This window comes from Fistularia commersonii, chromosome 2 (genome assembly GCF_037954325.1).
Source record: "Fistularia commersonii isolate RoL2024-O1a breed Wild chromosome 2, RoL_Fcom_v1.0, whole genome shotgun sequence".
Taxonomy (NCBI): Eukaryota; Metazoa; Chordata; class Actinopteri; order Syngnathiformes; family Fistulariidae; genus Fistularia; species Fistularia commersonii.
Window position 1 is genome coordinate 7,850,998 of NC_141285.1, and position 21,497 is coordinate 7,872,494.

General features: G+C 38.2%; 1 protein-coding gene across 2 annotated transcripts; it reads right to left on the reverse strand.

Moving 5' to 3' along the window:
* Window positions 1–1,655: 1,655 nt before the first annotated feature.
* On the reverse strand, window positions 1,656–17,497 carry LOC147236231 (poly(rC)-binding protein 3). Of its 2 annotated transcripts, none has more exons than XM_086165308.1 (14): window positions 17,203–17,497; window positions 15,953–15,993; window positions 11,925–12,034; window positions 11,761–11,784; window positions 11,608–11,640; window positions 11,384–11,500; window positions 11,079–11,210; window positions 10,609–10,737; window positions 8,509–8,598; window positions 7,871–7,912; window positions 7,407–7,482; window positions 5,199–5,251; window positions 3,207–3,376; window positions 1,656–1,989 (listed from the first exon to the last, which is right to left on the reverse strand). In XM_086165308.1, the coding sequence occupies exons 3-14, from the start codon at window positions 12,000–12,002 to the stop codon at window positions 1,953–1,955; spliced, it is 981 nt and encodes a 326-aa protein (XP_086021434.1). In that variant the 5' UTR covers window positions 12,003–12,034; window positions 15,953–15,993; window positions 17,203–17,497; the 3' UTR covers window positions 1,656–1,952. The 2 variants fall into 2 exon arrangements, with proteins under 2 accessions (XP_086021434.1, XP_086021425.1); XM_086165299.1 differs by having other exon boundaries at window positions 1,656–2,873; window positions 17,203–17,490.
* Window positions 17,498–21,497: the final 4,000 nt, after the last annotated feature.

The window sequence follows — 21,497 nt, forward strand, 5'->3', positions numbered from 1 at the left end:
AGAGAAAGTCAAGTATGCCACGTTAGTCTGTTTGGTTCTATCTTTTTAACCTGACTGCTAAAATGTAAGATTATATATATAAGTTAAAATCTTCTCAAAACTGGACTTTCAATCAAGACTGGAAGTGATAAAGAATAGAAGACTGGCGCTAAATGATTTGCTTCAAACGATGGGACAGAAAAGAATACTCTCTTTTCAAACAGAGTGGTACATATATAGCATATAACTGAGGGCAGCGTTCCTCCCTAGCAATAATCTCTACTGAGACAGAGAGATTTTTAAAATAAATGACGGTAAAGAGGACTTTTACACCAAAATCATAGTGATATTTGTTCCGAAGGATAGACAAATGGATTTCATTTACAAGTAGAGGTAAGACCGCGCTTACTCTGCTGTGCAGTCCATAACAAAATTTAAATTAAACATTCAAACTTAGACCTTAATTATGTGTGTGTAAAGAATGCTGATAAGGGATAGAAAACATAACCAGTAGACAATGTGCAAGCAGCCAGTTGGTAAATGGCGAATTTACGCTACTCTGTTGAATTCATTTACAGTACTTGTTAATATGACTTTGAAAGAGTCAGTGCCTCCCCTGCCACGAACCTCACCCCGCATCACTGACACCTAATAAATCTGTGTCTGGGGATAGTCCTAGATTTAAAAAAATAAGTGCTGGCTTTACCTTTGTGGTCCATTATATTTATCATTTGGAAGTAATCATTTGTCTCTACATATTTACCTTATTTTTTTATTAGTTTACTCACATCCCATCCCACTTCACCAGCAACCCCCAACTTCTGACTACATCAGGATGTATCAGCTTGAGTGGCTTGCTGGGAACTCATAATCATTCTAGGTTACATCATGTCAGCATACATGGCCTGTGCTGCTACTCCTTCCCTGAGGTTGAAATGTCCTTTACTGTCATTGCATTTCTGCCTCCATTAACTATTGACTATTTCCACTTCAGCATTTTTGAGTAATGCTGTGTAAATGGCCCACATGATTCTACTCACACTACACGCACCAGGCTGATCAGAAGTGCCCTGCTCTTTGTTTTTATCGTGAAAAGCGGTGGGTGTTCTTTATCAGGACCAGTGAGAATTTTTCTCCGATATGTGCTCAAAAATTATGGAGAGGTTTGTTTAAGTTTACTTCCTCTTGTCCTGGAAGTGCAGGTGACAGTTGTCTTATTGTGAACTGAGTGCATCCATACTTGGACTTGATTGACTCGGTGTATCTCTAAACAACCTTTATGAAGTTTTCTGTTCTTTGTTATATTACAGTACCACTGCACTTTTATATTAGACACATGAGAGATGTGGAGGAATGTCTTTTTTCAGAGAGAAATTTAAGGATGGAGACATCTATCCATGTCTGTCACTGTCTGGTCTTTGAGTTTTACACATCTGAAGAGTGAAAGAAAATATCAGTATGTTTATGAGTTCACTTGTGTGTGTAGAGGCATCAATTTTGTCTGAAAATTTGACATATATCAAAACAGATGTTAGCAGGTGCTCATTTTATTAAATGCATGTCTATAAGTTAACTGAATTCTATTTTGTTCATTTATTTTATTATTTGTAGATTTTCATGAACATTGATGCATATCGTGAGGGCAAAAGTAACAATAAACCACAGCATTTTAATAAAACAACAAATATTTATTCATAAAAAATCCTGTTGATTTCACAATCATTTAATAAACAACAATTATGACAAATCTGCATTGTTTGTGGTAAACTCACGATGGAAACTGCTCATTTCAGATGCTGAAATATTTCATTCACTTGGGTTGGAGAGTAGACAATAACAAACTAGTGTAATAAAACAATAAATGAGTTGGTTAGGCCAGTCCAGCTCTACGGGATTACTGTGTAGAGGGAAATCCACTAGAATCCAATGAGGCTTCAGGATAATCCCATCAGAACTGCAACAGTACAATGCTACTACAGAACACCCAAGCCTGTTAGCACTGATGAGAGCCTAGTGAAGGAAAGGAGGAAACATGACAGGAGAGTGCAGCATTCTTTGTTGAAAAATACTAATCACACTGACTTCTAGTGTACAAGACAAATGATGTATCTCTCTGCTGTGTCTGCTGTACAAAGCTTTCTTCATACCTGTTTACAACAATAAACGATTGTAATCTAGTCTCACAGACAGAATACTAAGCTAATACTTGCATCATGGAGTTCTTAATATAAAGCTCTGTGACATGAATCCAATAGAAGAGGACATTTATCTAGGACACTAATACAACCCACCTTGTTATGCATGTCCATAAGGTAGCACTTGGTTAATATGCACCTTTGTTGCCTGCTTTAATGAGGACATATTTTGATACTACAACTCTTTCATACTCTAACACTCTTCTGATATATGGAAACAACAAGTGCTATATTGTAAACACACTGATATAGCCACATTTAGCCCTAAATACCAAACATATCTAATTTGCCATCCCTTTTTAATGTCTTGTCAGTCAGCCAGAACCATTAAGCAGACATCAATAAGGAGCAAACTTTTGTCGTTCAGATTTTTTGACACCAGAGGTTTGGATTTTTGGCGTATAAGGGGATATACCCTGTGCTAGACTGGAAGCGGCTGCTGGGTGGACAGCCAAGACAGGAAGTGTTTTCATACCAAGCAGGCTGGAAATAGGGACAGCATAGTGTGGGTTTTGGATGGTTGGCAAGGTGGAGGGAGAGTGGACATTAATGGTAGTGGGGGCTGGGGTGGTGGCCGCCAGGACAGCCATAGAGGTAGCAGCAGTGGAGGCAGTAGGAGCAGACTGAGAGTAGTTCATGTTGAGGTCAACTGGGGTTGCAGTGGAAGCAGCCTGCATGGTGTATTTAGCCATCTCTAAGCTGCAGATCATGACGTTTGGAGCAGGAGTTGAGATGGCGTGGGATTAAGAGAAAATAACATAAAATGAATGGGGGAGAGTGGGTAAGAGAAAGGAGGAAGGGAGTTGGGAGAGAGGAGAAAACATAAGAGTCAAAGTAGGAATGTGTTAAAAAGCAGAGACAATAAGGATTTTGATGCAATCAAGGGACGGAAGTGGTAAACTGGAAAAAAAAAAAAAACGCCTCACCCTGAACACACTAACTCTGCTCTCATACAGGAGTTTGTGCTTGGCTGTCATATCAGGTAACGATGTAAACCCCTGCAGAAAATGGTGGCCCTACATTATGCCTTACCTGGCATTGATGAGATACTGAGCCACACTGATGCTGGCCGGTGAACCTGTGATCGTGACTTGGCGCATGGCAGATCCATCAGTGGCACTGGCAATTTTAATGTGTGCTCCGGAGACCTGCCGAATCTCATTGATCTTGCTGCCTTGTCTTCCAATTATGCAGCCAATAAACTGAGAGGGGTGAGAGTAGAAATGTGTAAATAACAAAGAAGTCAATGCCTCTGTGTTTTCCACAAATTAAATTTCAAAACAGCATATGGAAGTAACTGTCGCGGTAATAAAAACAGTGTTGTGCCTGGAATTACATTTTCAGCTGTTCCATGTTTTGACAACACAAAATATTTACACAAATTGCTAGAATAAAATGAGTTGAAACACCCAGCATATTGTAACAGATTTGTTTGTGAGCTGTTTTCACAATTTATTTGCCTTTTTTTCATACAGATAACTAAAATTGGAGATGACAGCGGAGTTACTCATACAGACAACGATATGAACCCCATAAGGTAAAGCAAAAATTATATATCAATCAGAAAATTTCATTCTATGATATCTGCCTTTCACAGATTTACTGGAATTATCATCCATATCGGTAGATATTGAACCCTTAAATCTAATTATTTGAATTTAAATATCTAATTTGTGTTTATTATATTAATTCCAAGTAGACATCCAGTTGGATGCCAGCATTTTTTAGATGCTTATTCAGTTAAATTTAGGTTTCAGCTAAATCTATATTGGAGGCATAATGTCAACAATTCTGTAATTGTATTGTTTTTGTGTTTATTTCATGTTGTTTAGTTGCTGTGAATCTAGTGTCTTTAAAATGTCTAAATGTAATTACTGACATGGTATGTTTCAACTGGGGTTTTGAAGAAGAGTAGAATTAGAACAGATTTTTAAATCCAACCAAAAAGATTATGTCAGTCAGGCATCTCATTAAAATGTCCTCTCCCTGTCAATAAACTAGGATTTTGCGCATCTTGTTTTGTACTTACCACTATTTCAACAACATTGGATTGCTACCCTAATATTTGATTTTTTGCGTAAGAGTTCACATATTAGCTCCAAAGCTGTATTGGTTAAATTCAACTAAGTGGGACTGTAATATCCCAAAGACACTAAATGCGTCATTGAAGATTACTTGAAATTGCAGTTGAGTCAATAAGCTCATAACAAAAATACTTACAATCATCAATTAATGTAGGATAAGTTCTTCAAGATTTCCTCACAAACCATGTTAGTTTTGTAATCATTGAAATCATTCCCTGCTGATGTGATACAAGTTAAAAAAAATGCAGTGGTGATATTGTTCAGACCAGGATAAACTTATAGACCTCATTCTCTGTGCATCAGTTTACATAGTATCACACACTGTGAATTGCAGATTTAAATTAGTGTATTTACATCTTCTCCAGGGCACTGCATATATAGCCTATCTGTTCTCAGGAATGTTATATTTTTCAACTCTGCTCAGCAAAAACAACATAACTTGCAAATCAAAAGCCAATTTTCAAAATTTTGAGAAAGTATTCACAATGGTCAGATGGTTATCTAATGGCTCCTCTGCTTTTGTAATCTACATGCATGAATCCAACAGTTGAGAAGATTAAGCAAAGTTTGGTCACGCTATCAGTTCAGATTGAATTCAACAAGATATAACTCATAAGGTCAAGCCCATTAAAAATACTGGTTGAGTTTAGTTCACAGTCAGCGTGCCTGTTCCTACTCATTTATTTTAAACTGACATGTCTGCTCACAATTTTCTTAAAGTATTGGAGTAAAAAACCTCGTACAATATATATTTGTATCGCGATGACGTATGATATGAATTCAGTCGCATATGAGCTACAAAAAATGCAGAAAATGAATTATTCTCTGAGTAGATAAAACTCTTAGTACAAGCATTCATTCCCTTACACAGTGTTAATTGAGTAAGCAACATTAGGATTATCGGTGTTTTAGTGCCGGAAGAGCACAGTATGCCACTTACATCATTAGGTATTGCCAGCTCTTGTGAACTTGTGGGGGCAGATGCATCCAGTCCTGCAAAGTAGGACAAGGAACGCTAACAACATTATGGTGCTAATGGCTTCAGCTTTTATATTTCGAGTTGCCCTACTTAGACAGTTTTTTTTACTTTGCACTGCTAAATACAGACCATAGCTGTGGGAAAGATGGGCTAAAAATACCTCCAAGGTCACACTTATACAAATATTTAGCACACATTATGCATTGCTATAATATAAAGCCTTGTTCATGATTAAAAAATTAGAATGTTTTCATGACTTCAGTTACATTAGTCCTGCCAACCTTTTTATTAAAGTTTTTCAGTTAGTTGGGGTAGATGAGTACATGGGGTGGTTGAGGTCAGGGATGGTTTGGTTGATATTATATTAGAATGTTGCCAGGGTGGAGGATGGGGTAAAGAGATTAGGATTTTTTTTGGAGAGGGAAATCAGGCAAATGGTAATTTATGAGGTCATGAGAAAAAGTAAAGTGAGAAATGGTAAAATATTTACTTAACTGCAAATATGTATAGGCATTTTTCACTTTTCCCACTCAGAGCATTGTGCAATTCTTCATTTATATTTAATTCTGGCTCCTCATACATTTTTGGATGAAAGTCTTGGAATTTTAAGACCCTGTCATCATTAGGAATATTTTGCCAAACTAACCCTCTAATCTGTGTGCATTCCATAAACCTTCCTTTTTGGTGATATTCTTTTTTTCAATAAACAACTCTCCAGTGACAAAAGAATCTTCTGCTAGATCACTTTTCTTTTCTTTTCTTTTCTTTTCTTTTCTTTTCTTTTCTTTTCTTTTCTTTTTTTTCTTTTCTTTTCTTTTCTTTTCTTTTCTTTTCTTTTCTTTTCTTCCTTTTCTTTTCTTCTGATTTTGTTATTCTTGCATGATCGTTAAGACATGCAAAAACATATTTTTGAAGACCTATTACCACAATACTTGAGTGCCATATTGTTGCTCTGTGAAATGATCAAGTGACTAGACAGGTTATAGTTCCTCTGACTCCCAACTTGGTGGCTAATATGAACTGTATTCTTTGCCATCTGCCATCTGCTCATAACAGTTCTTCTTGCCAGATCAACAACACTTCATCCAGCCCAATCTCTATGACAGCACCCACATATAGATTCTGAAGGGGACTTTAGATAATTGCTTATCTCTCCTCAATATAATGATGTAGAAAACAAGTGGGGTGTTTAAATCAGAGCCAATGTTTCAATGTTTTGCTGTTGCAATCAATTTCTTAAATATGACTTCTCTGACTGAACTTTTATGTCTTTATTTTGTTTTTAATCACTACCAGCAAAGGAAATCAGCTCATTTAATGAGTCACCAATGGATGACTACTGGCCATGCAGCTTTATTTGAGCATTTGTTCTCTCTTTGCCTTGTCTATGGATATATTTTAAAATATTAGGTTTGTGTAGAGTTGATCGGTTTATTTGATTGGAAGTTGCAATACTTCATTTGGAAATTTTTTCATTCACCGTACATGCATACACTGTAAATCCTAATCCTCAAAGTAAATTAATAATTGTAGAGCGTAAACTAGACAATTAAAAAAAGTTATTGTCTACTCCATATGATCCTAACCATGTTTGAGTTATTTGAATTGATAAACTCTGATAAAATGTACATTATCAATTACTTTTAGCACATCTTTGAGGATTAGGTAGCTCTAACTTTCAATAAAATTGGGTGGTAAAACATTTGGAAATAAGAAGCAACAGCAGTCACTAGCTACTGTATATTGATATATTATAAAATAAAGTTTAAATTTACTTCAAAAATTTAAAGTGAATCTTGAACGAGACAACACTAGCTGTGAAATGAATAAACTACTGTTTGTTTGTTTTTTTGTTTTTTTTCCATTTGTTTTGGTGTTACTTTAAGAAAAGGGAGCCCAAATTACCAAGCATTAAGTAGTTTGGTGATTTTGCGAACATAATTTTCTTTGTATTGTTTATTGTATGATACAGACAATGTGAGTATACAAACTGCTTGTGTTTTCGTCTGTGAGAAGCCACCTTTCACCTAATCACATCTTATTACAACAAGAAGGGAGAAAACTTTTGATCGGCCCTAAAACTGACAGGGATGTTTTGATGGTGTGATTCAAAGAGGAGTGAAGACAGAGGGATAGATGGACTTCCCTTTGGGAGCCATGGGTACGTACCAGGGAAGGTAGGGTTGCTCTGCCCAAGGGAAGGGAGGGGGATATGCTGCATAGCCAACTGGTGAAGCTTGGTCAACTGCAGGGTAGGAAGGTAGTTAGAGCTAACCAATCAAACTGGATTATTTCAGAGGAGCTAACCACTACAATACAGCGCTGAATCTGAAGTTCACGAGCATTGCAGACGGCATCAGTGTGAAGATTCATTATCTTCAGAAAGCATGATAGATATTTATATTAGTAACTGGAAAATACAGTCACTTCTCTTTCTAGGTTCTATAGTAATATTTATTTTAATCAATGCATGCTGCTGTTGTGTGTTATTGTTAGTAATGTTAACAGTTTGGGGTTACTGAAGTTTCATCTTTACTGTGTAGGGATGAAAGAGGGCATCATAGAGGTTTGGGAGGAGTGGGGAGGAGCAGGTTATTAGAGTGGATGTCATTTGTTCAGATGCATTCACTTACATCTTGATGGGTAAAAGCGTACTGCCCTGGAATTGTGAAGGCCTGGAACGAGTAAAGGAGGGTTGTGATTATATGATCAAGATATGTTATAGCAGGCCACTTGAAATGTGTTTCACTCTACTTATGAAGAGTAAAATCAGGCAGAACATGCTTTATAGAAAATCCATGCCCACCCTCTGTCCCATAATGCTAATGGGTATATGTTTAATGAAATTTCATCAAAATGTTATATGCTGTTTTATCCTCTTGTTTGACCATTGCCAGAAATTCAATATGAACTGATGTCTCATAGGCCAGCACAGACTGTGCCAATTCCAGGACAGCAATTAGCCTGCTCATGGAAAACATCAGCTATAGTCAGAGTATCTTTCAGGTTTAAAGTTGCAAAGAATTATGAAAATAAGCAGCTGAAATTCATATCTGTGACACGTTACAACCCAATAATTCTAGTACCTTTGTGCTTACAGCATTATGATATGAAGCTCATCACTGTTGAATTAACAGCGACATTTCCTCTGGTGAAAAAGGATTAGTGTTCAGCTGGAAACTGAGGTACCCTTAAAAACTGTCCATTCAATTGTTACATTCCTGCAAAATATTCAAAATTACATCCAGATTATTTCCATATGTATACTTACCGGTGCAGAGTGTTGTTGTGCTAGCACAGCATGGGCTCCTGCAGGTAAAGCCTTGGGACGATAGGGAATAGTTGCTCCCTTTGGAGGTGACTGGAAACATAGGCATTCAAACCAAAAACGTAAATAAATGTATTCATCTCTGACATGGTGGAAAGAATTCCAACTGAGTAATGCATATTATATCACTTGCTGAATCTTTCCATACCCCATTAGACTGTTGACAACGTTAGGCATCAGAATCTTTGCATGCTTAAGAATAAAGTAAATTTTTGTAACAGAATTTAGATGCTCTAAAATGGATGAAGGTGTATAGGTGATTATGTTCTTTGAGTATTTCTGGACCATCAGTGCAAAGCAGAAATGTGTACTGTAATAATAATTACTTCATAATAATCTATAGAACCAAACTGATCCAGGGTCTTTGAACGGCATTGGAGTGGAGTGGAATGGGGTTTACAAAATGACAAAAACTAACTGAAGTGATATTTAAGCAATACTTAAAATATTAAATTGTTACTATATGGAGCATGGCCAGGCACAGCCCACAGACAACATTTGTCTCCTTTTCCATGGGATCTGCATCCCTAGGAGGGGTCAAGGGGGTAGAATGGATTATGAGATGGGTGGTGGTCAAAGGCTGGAAAATTTGTGGTCTGATCCTCGGCTGCAAGTACTGACTCTACGGATGAAAAACATCACCTCTCTGGCAGCAAAGAAACCGCATCTGGTGTGCAAAGCTAAAAGATGTGTTCCAACTATGGTTGGATTAGATTCCTCAGCCTCCCTGGTAAGGTCTATTAAGGGGTCTGCATCAGTCTATCATGGTAGAGAAGAAGCACAGCTGAAAGGCGAAGCCCTCATGAAGAGCATGAGCTGTGGGCCTTCTGCACACTGCTCAGCTGTGACTGTGTCACCTCCCACAAGGACAACATCATTCTAAAGTTTTTGGATAACACCAACAAAAATGGTGGGGATGAAACAGACTACAGGATTGAGGTCAGTCTGGTATAATGGTGTGAGGACAACAAACCTCCCCTCAATACGGACAACACAAAGAACAAGATCGTGGACATGAGGAAGAATAGGAAACAGTTCAGCCACTGTTCGTCCAGGAGGTTGAAGTAGAGACAGTGAGCAGTTTTAAATGCTTGGGGGTCCCTATCAGTTCAGACCTCACCTGGTAATCAACACCATTCAGACAGTTAAGATGGCTCAACAGAAACTGTATTTTCTGAAGAGGCTGAAGAAGTTTGGCATGTCACCTTAGATCTTCAGCAAGTTCTATAGCTGTAAATTTCTGAGCATCTTAACCAGTTGCATCACCACACAGTACATTAGCAAAACTGTTTTGGAACCCAAACGCCTGCAGTGAGTGGTGTAGAAAGAGGATCTCCTGAACCCTGCTGCCTTCTCTATGAAGTGTTTATGACCAAGAGAGCTCCATTGTCAAGTACCTCTCTGATCCCCAACACAGACTGTTCACACTTCTACCCTCAGGTTGGAGGTACAGAATTGTGAAGTACAAACCTTGAGACTGAAGAACCCATTCTACCCAACTTCTATCAGACTCCTAAACAACTGACAGGAGTTTACAATCGTGGACTACCCGTGAACAATCAACTGGATCTACAATAAATTCAAGGTCCAAAACGGTATATCATATTTATTTATCACCTAATTAATATCACACAATATACACTGTGTGAAATATTTAGTATTGCATTATCCATCCACTGAGCTGTTTCAATCCCAAAACAAAATGTTCCAGAAATAGTTGTTTATATATTTTCACACAAATCCACATGCATAATTCACTTTTTTAAGTATAGCCCAACATATACTCTTAAAAAGTAAATTCAGAGGTTTCGATGACTATTTTAAAGGATGCATCAGGTAAAAAGGAGCACTGTTGTATATTGTCAGAAAAAGTAGCAATGGAACACAAAATAAACCATCTAGAACTGCACATCTCATGAGAATGCAAAACCACAGTAACCTTGAATACAATGCCTCCCTGAATGTGCTTGTGAATACATTTTTCCCCATCTAAATTTGATGCAACATACACCATGCTTTTGTCCGCTTTTCATCAGTGCTTACCTCCAGCATGATAGAGCAGATGTGCTTTACACATTGAGTGATGGCCTGTGGAGTGCCGGAGATTGTGACAGCCCTCTCTGTGGAGTCTGGCAGCATGTCTCCTGCCACCTGAACCTGGGCGCCTGTGGTCTTAACAACAGCAGACAAAAGGGAAAAAATATATATTGCTGAAAAGAGCACACCCTAACCTTATACGAAATACTGTTCCAACTTCTCACAAATTTATCCTGAATCCATTTAACATGCATAGAGCAGCTGCACGCAAAATAGAAATGTGTGTTCCAATATTTGAAGAGGCACACATGAATATTGCCCATTCAGAACGAGTTTTCAACCTCCCATTTACAAGTTTAATAAGTTACAATTTAATGTGTAACAGCAACAAAATTGCAAGAAGCAAGAAGGTTATATTAGATTATGGGAAATTAGCTATTTTTTTCTTACAAAATCGCCAAAAGAAGGCATCTCACCTCTCTGATCTCTTTTATTTTAGAACCTCCTTTACCAATCAGGGAGCCGCACTGGCTCCCTGGGAAAACCAGCCGGAGTGTCACAGGTGGCTTACTTGTCACATTGCTGTTTGTCATTGCTGCCGTAATATCCTGAGGGAAGTCGGAAAAAAATGTTATTTTCAGGTGAAACTGTAAGAGTGTCAGTCCCATGACAGGCCTTTGCAAAAATTAGGGCTTCACCGTCCTTCAGACGATATATTTTAAAATATTACATTGGGGTCCAGTGTAATATTTGAGTTTTGTTTTTTTTTTTATTTTAGTACCTCCTCAAACTTTTGTGCAATCATGGAGAAAGCTCTGAAGATGCCCTCTGTGGGTCCTGTGATGGTAACTATTCTCTCAGGGGAAGAGCCTTCTGATATATTGATGCGAGCCCCACTCTTAAAAAAGATATACCATTTTAATTATTCTGACTTTGATCTGGTATAATGCATCACATTAAATTTATGTATGTTTTCAAATCATAATCACTCAGGCTGGTACTTACCTCTTCCCTCATTTTTTTTACTGTTTCTCCTTTCTAGATTCATATAGAAAAGTGAAAATTATTTTGCTTGATTAGTTTTAAGAGAGGAAGAGAGGAAAACAAGAGGCAATAGAAGGAATCAATAAGTGCTCATGGATGGTGAAATAGATATACCTTTCCAATTATGCTGCCAACCTCCTGTGAATGTAAAGAAAACAATGCATGATAAACTTCAGCATACCTCATTCACAGCAGAAAGAAAATAAGCAAATGAATAATCTATCCAATTAAATAATGCACTGAGATAATATATATGTTCTTTTGTATCTGTTCATTACCTTTCCATGCATCAACAGCCTAAGTGTCAGTGTAACATTCAGACTCCCATCAGAAGCCATCTCTTCCTTGTCAGACATAGTTGGTGTTCATTCAGCTTTAAGCAAGCACTCTGGAAAAAAATAAATATATTATTTAAGACAGATCTGGTGTTCAATGAGGTCTTTTATATAAGATGAAAAATCAAAGTGAAAATAAGTTATGACACCCAATTTAATCTGTTTGGAAAAACAATGCGGGCAACTTAGATTATAGTTTTAAGGAGTCTGAATTTCTTGGTACAGTGAAATCCACACTACTTAGATTTCCCAGAGAAAAGCTTCAAGACTCAGAGTACATGCAACCTAGATACCACCATGCCTTGAATGTTTTAATAGTCTATAGCTGAAATATAAGAGATATCTACCTGTATTGTTAAAGAGTATTAAATGCAGCCTCAGGGCGGCACTGACCGGTGTCTCCCCGAGCCAGCCTCGGGGGATACAGTGCAGAGTCTCCCTGAGCCGGTCCCAAGCCCGGATAAATGCAGAGGGTTGCGTCAGGAAGGGCATCCGGCAAAAAACTTTTGCCAAAACCAAACATGCGAATCAACCATGATAACCAGATCATACCGGATCCATCAAGGCCCGGGTTAACAACGACCGCCATTGGTGCTGATGACCTACAAGGTACTAATGGAACCTGGGCTACTGTAGGTCAAAGAAGGAGAGGACAAAGGTGTGTTCGGAAGCAGAGACAGAAGCAGAAAGGCGAGAGTCTGGATCTGAGAGTAGGAACTTTGAATATTCGGACTATGACAGGAGAAGGTAGAGAGTTGATCATGATGCAGAGAAGCAAAGTGGATGTACTGTGTGTCCAGGAGACCAAGTGGAAAGGTAGTGAGGCTAAAAACTTAGGAGCAGGCTTAAGTTGTACTATCATGGTACTGATAGAAGAGAAATGGAGTAGGAGTTATCTTGAAGGAGGAGTTTATTCTGGAGGTGAAAAGAATGTCAGAGACTTATAATTCTGAAATTGGAAATTAAAGGTGTGATGCTCAATGTTACTGGTGGCTAGGCCCTGCAGGTGGGATGTGAGTTTGAAGAGCCTCTCCAAGGTGTCTAAGAGAGGCAGTGGTAGAGTTTCTGACTTGATTATTTAACAGGATCTTAGAAAGTGAGAAGATGCCTGAAGAATAAGAATAAGAATAAGAATAAGAATAAGAATAAGAATAAGAATAAGAATAAGAATAAGAATAAGAATAAGAATAAGAATAAGAATAAGAATAAGAATAAGAATAAGAATAAGAATAAGAATAAGAATAAGAATAAGAATAAGAGTAAGAATAAGAATAAGAATAAGAATAAGAATAAGAATAAGAATAAGGATAAGGATAAGGATAAGAATAAGAATAAGAACAACTTTATTTATCCCAAAGGAAATTGTTGAATGGAGACGAGGTGTGATGGTGCCTATTTTTAAGAATAAGGGGGATGTGTAGAATTGCGGCAAATATAGAGGGATGAAGTTGATGAGCTGTACAATGAAGTTATTGGAAAGAATAGTGGAAACTAGACTGAGAACAGAAGTCAGCATTTGTGAACAGCAGTATGGCTTCATGCCTAGAAAGAATACTACAGATGCAGCATTTGCTTCGAGAATGCTAATAGAGAAATACAGAGAAGGCCAGAGGGAGCTGTATTGTATTATTGTAGACCGAGAAAAAACATATGACAGGGTGCCAAGAGAGGAGCTCTGGTATCATATGAGGAAGTCTGGAGTGGCAGAGAAGTATGTTAGACTGGTCCAGGACATGTATGCTAGCTGTGGGACAGTGGTGCGGTGTGTTGTAGGGGTAACAGAACAGTTCAAGGTGGAGATGGAACTCCATCAGGGATCAACTCTGAGCCCCTTCTTGTTTGCAGTGGTGATGGACAGGCTGACATTCCTGAGACAGGAATCTCCATGGACCATGATGTTTGCAAATGACATTGTGATCTGTAGTGAGAGCTGAAAACAGGTAGAGGAAAATCTAGAGAGGTGAAGGTATGCGCCGGAAAGGAGAGGAATGTAAGTTTGTCGCAGCAAGACAGAATGTGTGTGAATGAGAGGAACTCAGCTGGACCGGTGAGGCTACAGGGAGTGGAGATCAAGAAGCTGGAGGATTTCAGGTACTTGGGGTCAACAGTGCAGATTGTGGAAAAGAGGTGATGAGATAGGTTCAAGCAGGACGGAAAGGGTAGAGAAAAGTGCCAGGGGTACTATGTGATAGAAGACTATCAACCAGAATGAAAGGAAAGCTGTACAAGACAGTGGTGAAACCAGCAATGCTGTATGGCCTAGAAACAGTTACAATGACCAAAAGACAATGGCAGAGCTAGAGGTCGCAGAGATGAAGATGTTGAGGTTCTCTTTGGGAGTGACCAGGATGGATAGGATCAGGAATGAGTCTATTAGATGAACAGCACATGTTAGATGTTTTGGAGAGAAGATCAGAGAAGCCAAACTGAGGTGGTTCGGTCTGAGGAGGGATAGTGAATAGACGTATAGGGGTAGACAGATCCTTGAATTGAAGTTGCCAGGCAGGAGATCTCGAGGGAGACCGAAGAGAAGATTTATGGATGGCGTGAGAGAGGATATGAAGGTAGTTGGTGTGAGAGAGGGGATACAGAGAATAGGGTTAGATGGAGAAAGTTGATTTGCTGTAGCGACCCCTGAAGGGAAAGGCCGAAAGGAGAAGAAGAAGATTGTTAAAGAGCATTAACTCTGGAACAAATTAATCTAACTTTTAAGAAAGAAAGAGGCAAGTTCCTAAATAGGATTGTGATCTAAAATTCACGGGCACACTCCTATAAAAGCTTTGGAATCTTTGTTATTTGATCCCATAGTCGAGAGGGAAAGGTAAGCCTGTCACTAGGTACAATTTCACATGAGACCGTATCTTAAGTTCAAGTTAAATTTGAGTTGTGTGACTCCTGTGGTTAAGATAAGATATGAAAGAAGCTACTTGTGCTCTGAAGGCCAGAGGATCAAATGACGTATGTGTGACTGCTTTTATCCTGATGACAGACAATGCTCATTTATTGCTACAGGGTCAGTTGGGACAAGGGGTTTATTGCTCCTGACAGATAAGAGAACTTTGAGTCCAAGGAGCAAGTTTTCTTTAGTCATAGATCATTTAGAGTGTAAGCAGTGCCTCATAATGATAAAGAGTGGTTCTTAACCTGCAGTTAATTATAAAATGGAAGGAGAACATTGGTTTTTTTATATATCAAAGAGGAAACTCTGAAGTACAGAGTTTTATGTAATATTTTCTCAGCAATTAATCAATACATAATTATATGAAGTACAAACTGTATTTGCAAAGGTAATAATCAAGATAAGAAAAAAAATATTTTGGAGGCTCATCTACTGAAATTTGATAAATAAGTTTTGTATTCTCTCTATGCTGACATAGAGAGAATATTGGAAACATTATATGGTTGTAAGTTTACTAGTTGTTGCCAACAAATCCAGTTGATGTCAATCCCACTACAGGACTGCAGAGGCCCATGAAATGAAAAATAATTTTCAGGCCACAGGAACAGTTGTTTTAAGTGTTACAGGTGTCTAGAAAACAGTCACTAGAAGTGCATGTTGAGAGACAAGTATTTTAGTATTATAAAAGAAAGCTGATACAAATGAAGCAAGCAACAAATTCAAAAAATTAAAAAAAGATTAAATTTGAAAAAAAAAATTGGTTGAATCCCATGCAAAAATCATGACTTGAAATATCTACATAAATTATAATTGCCAAATGATTAATGCACAATTTGAGAGCAAAGATTTCTTTATGCCCCTGTATTTAATTAAAGGTGAACTTAAGTTAGGACTAAATAAATTTGATTTTCAAAACTGTATATTTGTATTTGTATATATTACACAAATATTACAAATACAGATATTATTGTTATTGTTATTGTTGTTGTTGTTGTTGTGTAAACCCACAACATCACCAACATTACCTTTGACCCTTTCATAGGCCCCACCCTCCTCCCATGTAGATACTCACACAAAACAGTAAATAAAGAACGCACTTCTTCCATCCCACACCTGAAAGAAAGGACCAAAAAGGAGCATAAGTTTAAATTAAGAAAACTCATGCTGATAGCTATACAATGTCAGTAGTCTTCGAAATAAGTTGAGACAACAGTTGAGTGATAATGGGTTTTTTTCAAAGCTGCGCAGTATTTACAACAAGGCATTGTTCTTGCACATTCCAGCAACTGAGCTAAAAGGCATAATCCAAACAATATCATGAATAAACAGACCCTGATTAAGTGTAACAGCAAGCAACACAGCTGTATTATATTTCTGTGTATCCCTATGAAGTTACAATGAGTACGTCAAATAAACAGCAACATCTTTGTCTAATCCTATAGGCCGGGATTTGTTTAGTTAATGCTAAGACCCCTTTGACCCATTTCTGTCACCTCTAGCATGTCAGCGCCCACTCAAGACTCCTGAACAAAACACTGGCGCACAACAGCACCCATAGAGCGTACATGATAAAACCTATAATCTACAGGAACCCAGCTCTCTAAGCACAACCATGCTGCAAAGTGCTTCAGACAATAAAAAAGCAGGAACTAAATCCTTGAGGGAAATGGAGAACAATAGCAACATAGGTCGCTTGATCAAATGTAAAGATTTTGAGGACACAATAAATGTAACTTCATTATTCTAAGAATCGTAATGATAGGATTAGCGTATTTCATTTTACATAACAAAGCTCTAGATGTTTGATATCCTGCGTGTTTTAAAAAAACTTGTTCTTTTATACATCTTTATATGAATCAAACATTTGTAGTAACCCATCATTTTTCAAATATCTGAATAATGTTCTATAAATAACTATTTGTAAGCCATACCATATCAGACAGTGAACACAGCCTAACAACATGGATTTCCTACATGAGCAGAGAGTTTGTAAAACTGAACATTCATTGTATGTCCAGGATGAGGAGTCGATGGAATGTAGGGCTGAAGTAAAATTTCATGCATTTATAATGCAAAAGGTTTCAGAAAAACAAATGGTTCTACCTGAGTCAAACTAGTGGAGATCAAGAGTTGAGCTTGTAAAAAAGACACACAATATTAAACTTTTGCTAAAAGTAGTAAGAAAAGAAAGTAAGAAAGTAAGAAAAGTTTCAGGCTGTCCCAACATGACAGTAGTCCGCAACACTGTTTGAAACAAATTATACAGTCTGGCTAAATGAGAAGATTGTAATCCATAAAGAACAATTTTAATATATGACTGACCTTATATACAGTCACTCACTCCTCTTCTTTATTTCTGGTCGATCCTAATTGACCACCCTGATAGTTTGTAGTCCGTGTCCAGTGTTCTCCCCCTTTGTTGTCAATTATCCACAGAATGGACAGATGGCTCCCTGTGCCCTCAGACTGGCTAAAGCGAAGGCTGGCTTTCCTATTAGTCCCTCAGCTTAGCCCCAGATAAGCCCCTACATAGGGCAAGTGAACCCGCATCTCTTGCCTAATTCTCCCTGTCACTGCCACCAAAGAGGCGTTCCTCTGCACGAAGATGTACAAGCTGGAGGCCTGAGGGCAGGGCAAAGATGCTCTTCGGCTGGACACTGTCCAGCACAGATAGAGCAGTCTACATTTACAGCCCCAACAACAAAATGGGAAGGGCTTGCCTTTAGCGGTCATCAAACATGCTCACAGAGACACAAAAGAGGAGCTTTGTTAACCAAAGTTAGACAGACTAACAACACTGCAAGACTGCTTTATTCCTCATTAGATTTCCAGAGAGCTTCCTGCATCACGGATTTCTCTTAAATAAACCTCCCTGTATGAAATTGGCACTTTTTAAAATGAAATTAACAAATAAAGGGCTAGGAAGGACAATGTTGTGTTTGAGCTATTTAGTGATGTTCAGCACAATGTTTTTTAGGGGTGCAGCCAGCCACCCCCCAACCCCCTGTGCACCCTCCCCCACACTCCAAGCCTCCCTGGCCTTGAAACGAGGCCATACTGGATACAATGAAGCCCTTCTGCACAGAAAAATGTATTCAGCTGAGCTTCAAAATTGTGAAGGAAATTAATCAGTGAAGCATAAGTGGCATATTTCATTACTCTTCACTGTGTTGCACGGAAACAATGATGGCTGCTGTGAGCCTCATGGCAGTCAAACATCTGAGCAGCCCATGTTTCAGTCACTTCTCAACTAGAAATTAAGCACAGCTCTAGGTTATGAAAAAGTTGTAATATTGTCATGGGAGGAGGAAGACATTGCTTTAAGAGTTCTTGGCATTTTAAAGGACATTTTCAATGTTCAAGTGAAATTAGGATTAGCAGGAAAATAGAGGAGGTCATTTAAAGTTCATTCATGCATCACTGTGTATCAACTGTGAGCAGAATGTGACAAAGCAGTTAGAGCATGGCAAAGTGTGTGACAGCTATTTCTGTCATAGACTGTGACATGATAGCGCATTTTATGCCAATCATTTGTGACTAATTTCCTCCTCCTTCATGTACCTTGTGTGTTGATGAGATTAAAGAGTCTGGGATTACGTGTAATGGGATTAATGTGAAGTAATTACTGAGACCTGTTGGTACCACCAGTTACAAATGGATTCCAGATGTCTTCTCAATCTAAACAAATGGGAGGAAGGGGTATATGTCTAAGTTCACCCAGAGTGAAAAATGCAAAATGATAAATACATTATGATAAAGTGATGGTCACACATTATTGCCTATGCTCTTCCATCACTTTTCAAGTTTAGAATAAGGTGGGAAAATACATGTGAACAAATAATGATTTATAAATATGTGGTGCCATTTATCCTTTCCTTTACCAGATTTGGTAAAGGAGTATAGAACATTATTGGTATGTGGTAGAATATGGACTGAAGTCTCATAACTTGCACAAAATTTGGAATCAGGGACACACATAAGACTGCTACAGACTATACGTCCTTGAAGGGATGGAAAAAGCTTGAAATGTTAAGAAGTGATAATGTTATAATCTACAATGAAGAGCCAATCGGTTAAAATAAATATAGTGCCACTTTGGACTGCAGGCTGTCATTAATCTGGCTGTCACATTTTTTGAGAAAAAGAAAGAAAAGTTCACTTTTGTTTGCACTGTCTAAAATGGAAAAATGTTCTCACAGCATTGTTATTTTCCTGGTATCGATTAACTCACAAACCCTCAAACACAAAGAAACATCTCACACAGAACCACACACACAGAGAGAGAGAGAGAGAGAGAGAGAGAGAGAGAGACAAAGAGAGAGACAGAGACAGAGACAGAGACAGAGACAGAGACAGAGACAGAGACAGAGACAGAACTTTGACAGTTCTTTGTAATAATGTTAGCTAAGCCATGTCAGTTTCCCAAGCATGGGATCATAAAAGTACTCCACATCTCATCTCATCTCATCTCATCTCATCTCATCTCATCTCATCTCATCTCATCTCATCTCATCTCATCTCATGTTGCCCGACAATTATATAATCACACTCTAAGTATTATACAATCAATTACATTTAGCAAAAATGTATTGCAAAGGCCTACCGGTACATGACATCAACAATATGCAATTTCAGATTCTTTCAGATTTTCTTTTTTGGAAAACCAGGAAGAGTCAGAGAGAGATGATGGGTCACTGCTCAGAATTTCCCAGTCAGGAGCCAGTCCAGTTTGCATTTTATAGAATAGAATAGAATAGAATAGAATAGAATAGAATAGAATAGAATAGAACTTTATTAATCCCAAAGGAAATTCTTTTGCCGGTAGCCTCCAACATTACATACATTCACTCAAAACATGATATTGATTTTAATACTGTCAGGTTTCCTTCTTGCAGAAAGGGGAGGAGTTATATAGTTTGTTGGCCACAGGTAAGACAAACCTTCTGTGGCATTCTGTGATGCTCCTCAGTGGTCTCATTCTATGGCTGAAAGTGCTCTGGTAGAACTTCAGTACAGAATGCAAGGGGTGAGAGGTCCCTGATACTGAGCAGCTTCTTCAGGATACTCCTCCCAGAAACCTCCACTAATAAGTCAAATTCGACTCCCAGGACAAGGCCGGCCTTCCCGATGAGCTTACTTAGTCTGTTAGCATCAGCTGCCTTCAGCCTACTGCCCCAGCACACGACAGCGTTGAAGATGACACTGGACACCACCGTGTGTTAAAACATCTGCAGCATGTCTCTGCAGATGTTGAAAGACCTGGGTCTCCTGAGAAAGAACAGGCGGTTCTGAGCTTTCTTGTATATGGCATATGTGTTTTTAGTCCAGTCTAGTATATTGTCTTTATGGATGCCCAGGTACTTGTATTTGTCCACAATGTCTACATCTGTCCCAGTGATGGAGATGGGGTTTGGAAAGGTCGTCTGTTTCCTAAATTTCACCACCAACTCCTTCATCTTCATTTTGTTGAGTTGCAGATGGTTTAGTCCACACCACTCCACAGACCTGTCTACCCCACTCCTGTATTCAGCCTACTGGCCGACGCTGACACAGCCCACAATGGCAGAATTGTCTGAGAATGCAGTATAATGAAGTGCATCTCATCTTCAAGGAACAGATTACGTTATTGATTGAGGATTGTGGTGTTTTGCTGTTTCAAAAACTGCACAGCAACATAAGACTGAGAATCATGCTGTTAGTTTATATCATGTTGACTCACAAATAGTATCACAATCAGACAAAGACCTTTATCCCACTGTCAAAAAGCACTGATCTTACTTTGATCTATTTGTTGCTTGTTAGCATATCGACCTGATAATATTCACCCCAAATAAGTTAACACTATAATGTCACATTTGTGGCCTCCTGGTGAACTGTAGAGATCATTGAAACAATTCCTCTCCAACTATTTTTGTATTTATTGCAAGCAGTGTCAAACATGTTTAAAAGGATACGTCAATGAACTCTGTCCATGCACCACATTAAGAGCACACCTGAAGAACCCCCTCCCTGACCTAACATCTGAACAATTTAATTCCAAATACTTGTTTAAATGCTGGTTAAATGTTTTTGGTAAGACAAACATTAGATAAGATGGCAAAATATATATGCAGATACAAAATACATCTTGTCAATTAAAACATTTTTGTAGAAACGTTCTTGCAAATGTTTATATTTTGTGCAGTTACTAAACTGTATTTATATATTTAATTTTTATGATTCTTTAATGTGGCTGAATATCAGGACTTGAGGTGATTATTTTTTTCAGATTTTTTTTTTTCTCGTAATGGGTTGTCAGGGTACATTCTTGGATACTTGAATGATCTAACTCTTTTAATGTAGAATTTGGAAATGCATTGGTCTGTCTGTTATTTTTGTGGCTAGGGACGTCAAACCCTTATCTGATCATCTTTAATTTTTCATGAATTGGTTTCTGATAATCAAATATCTGTGGGAGACGAGCCAGGAAACATAGAAATGTGATATATGAAAAATCTGAGAAATAAATATAAAAATATTTGAAAGGTCGAGTCGCTCTGGTGCCACAGGTGCTCATCTGAGGCTGTGTGTGGATAATTCAAAGTACGTGAAGTAACCGCAGTCAGGGTCAGGGAAGT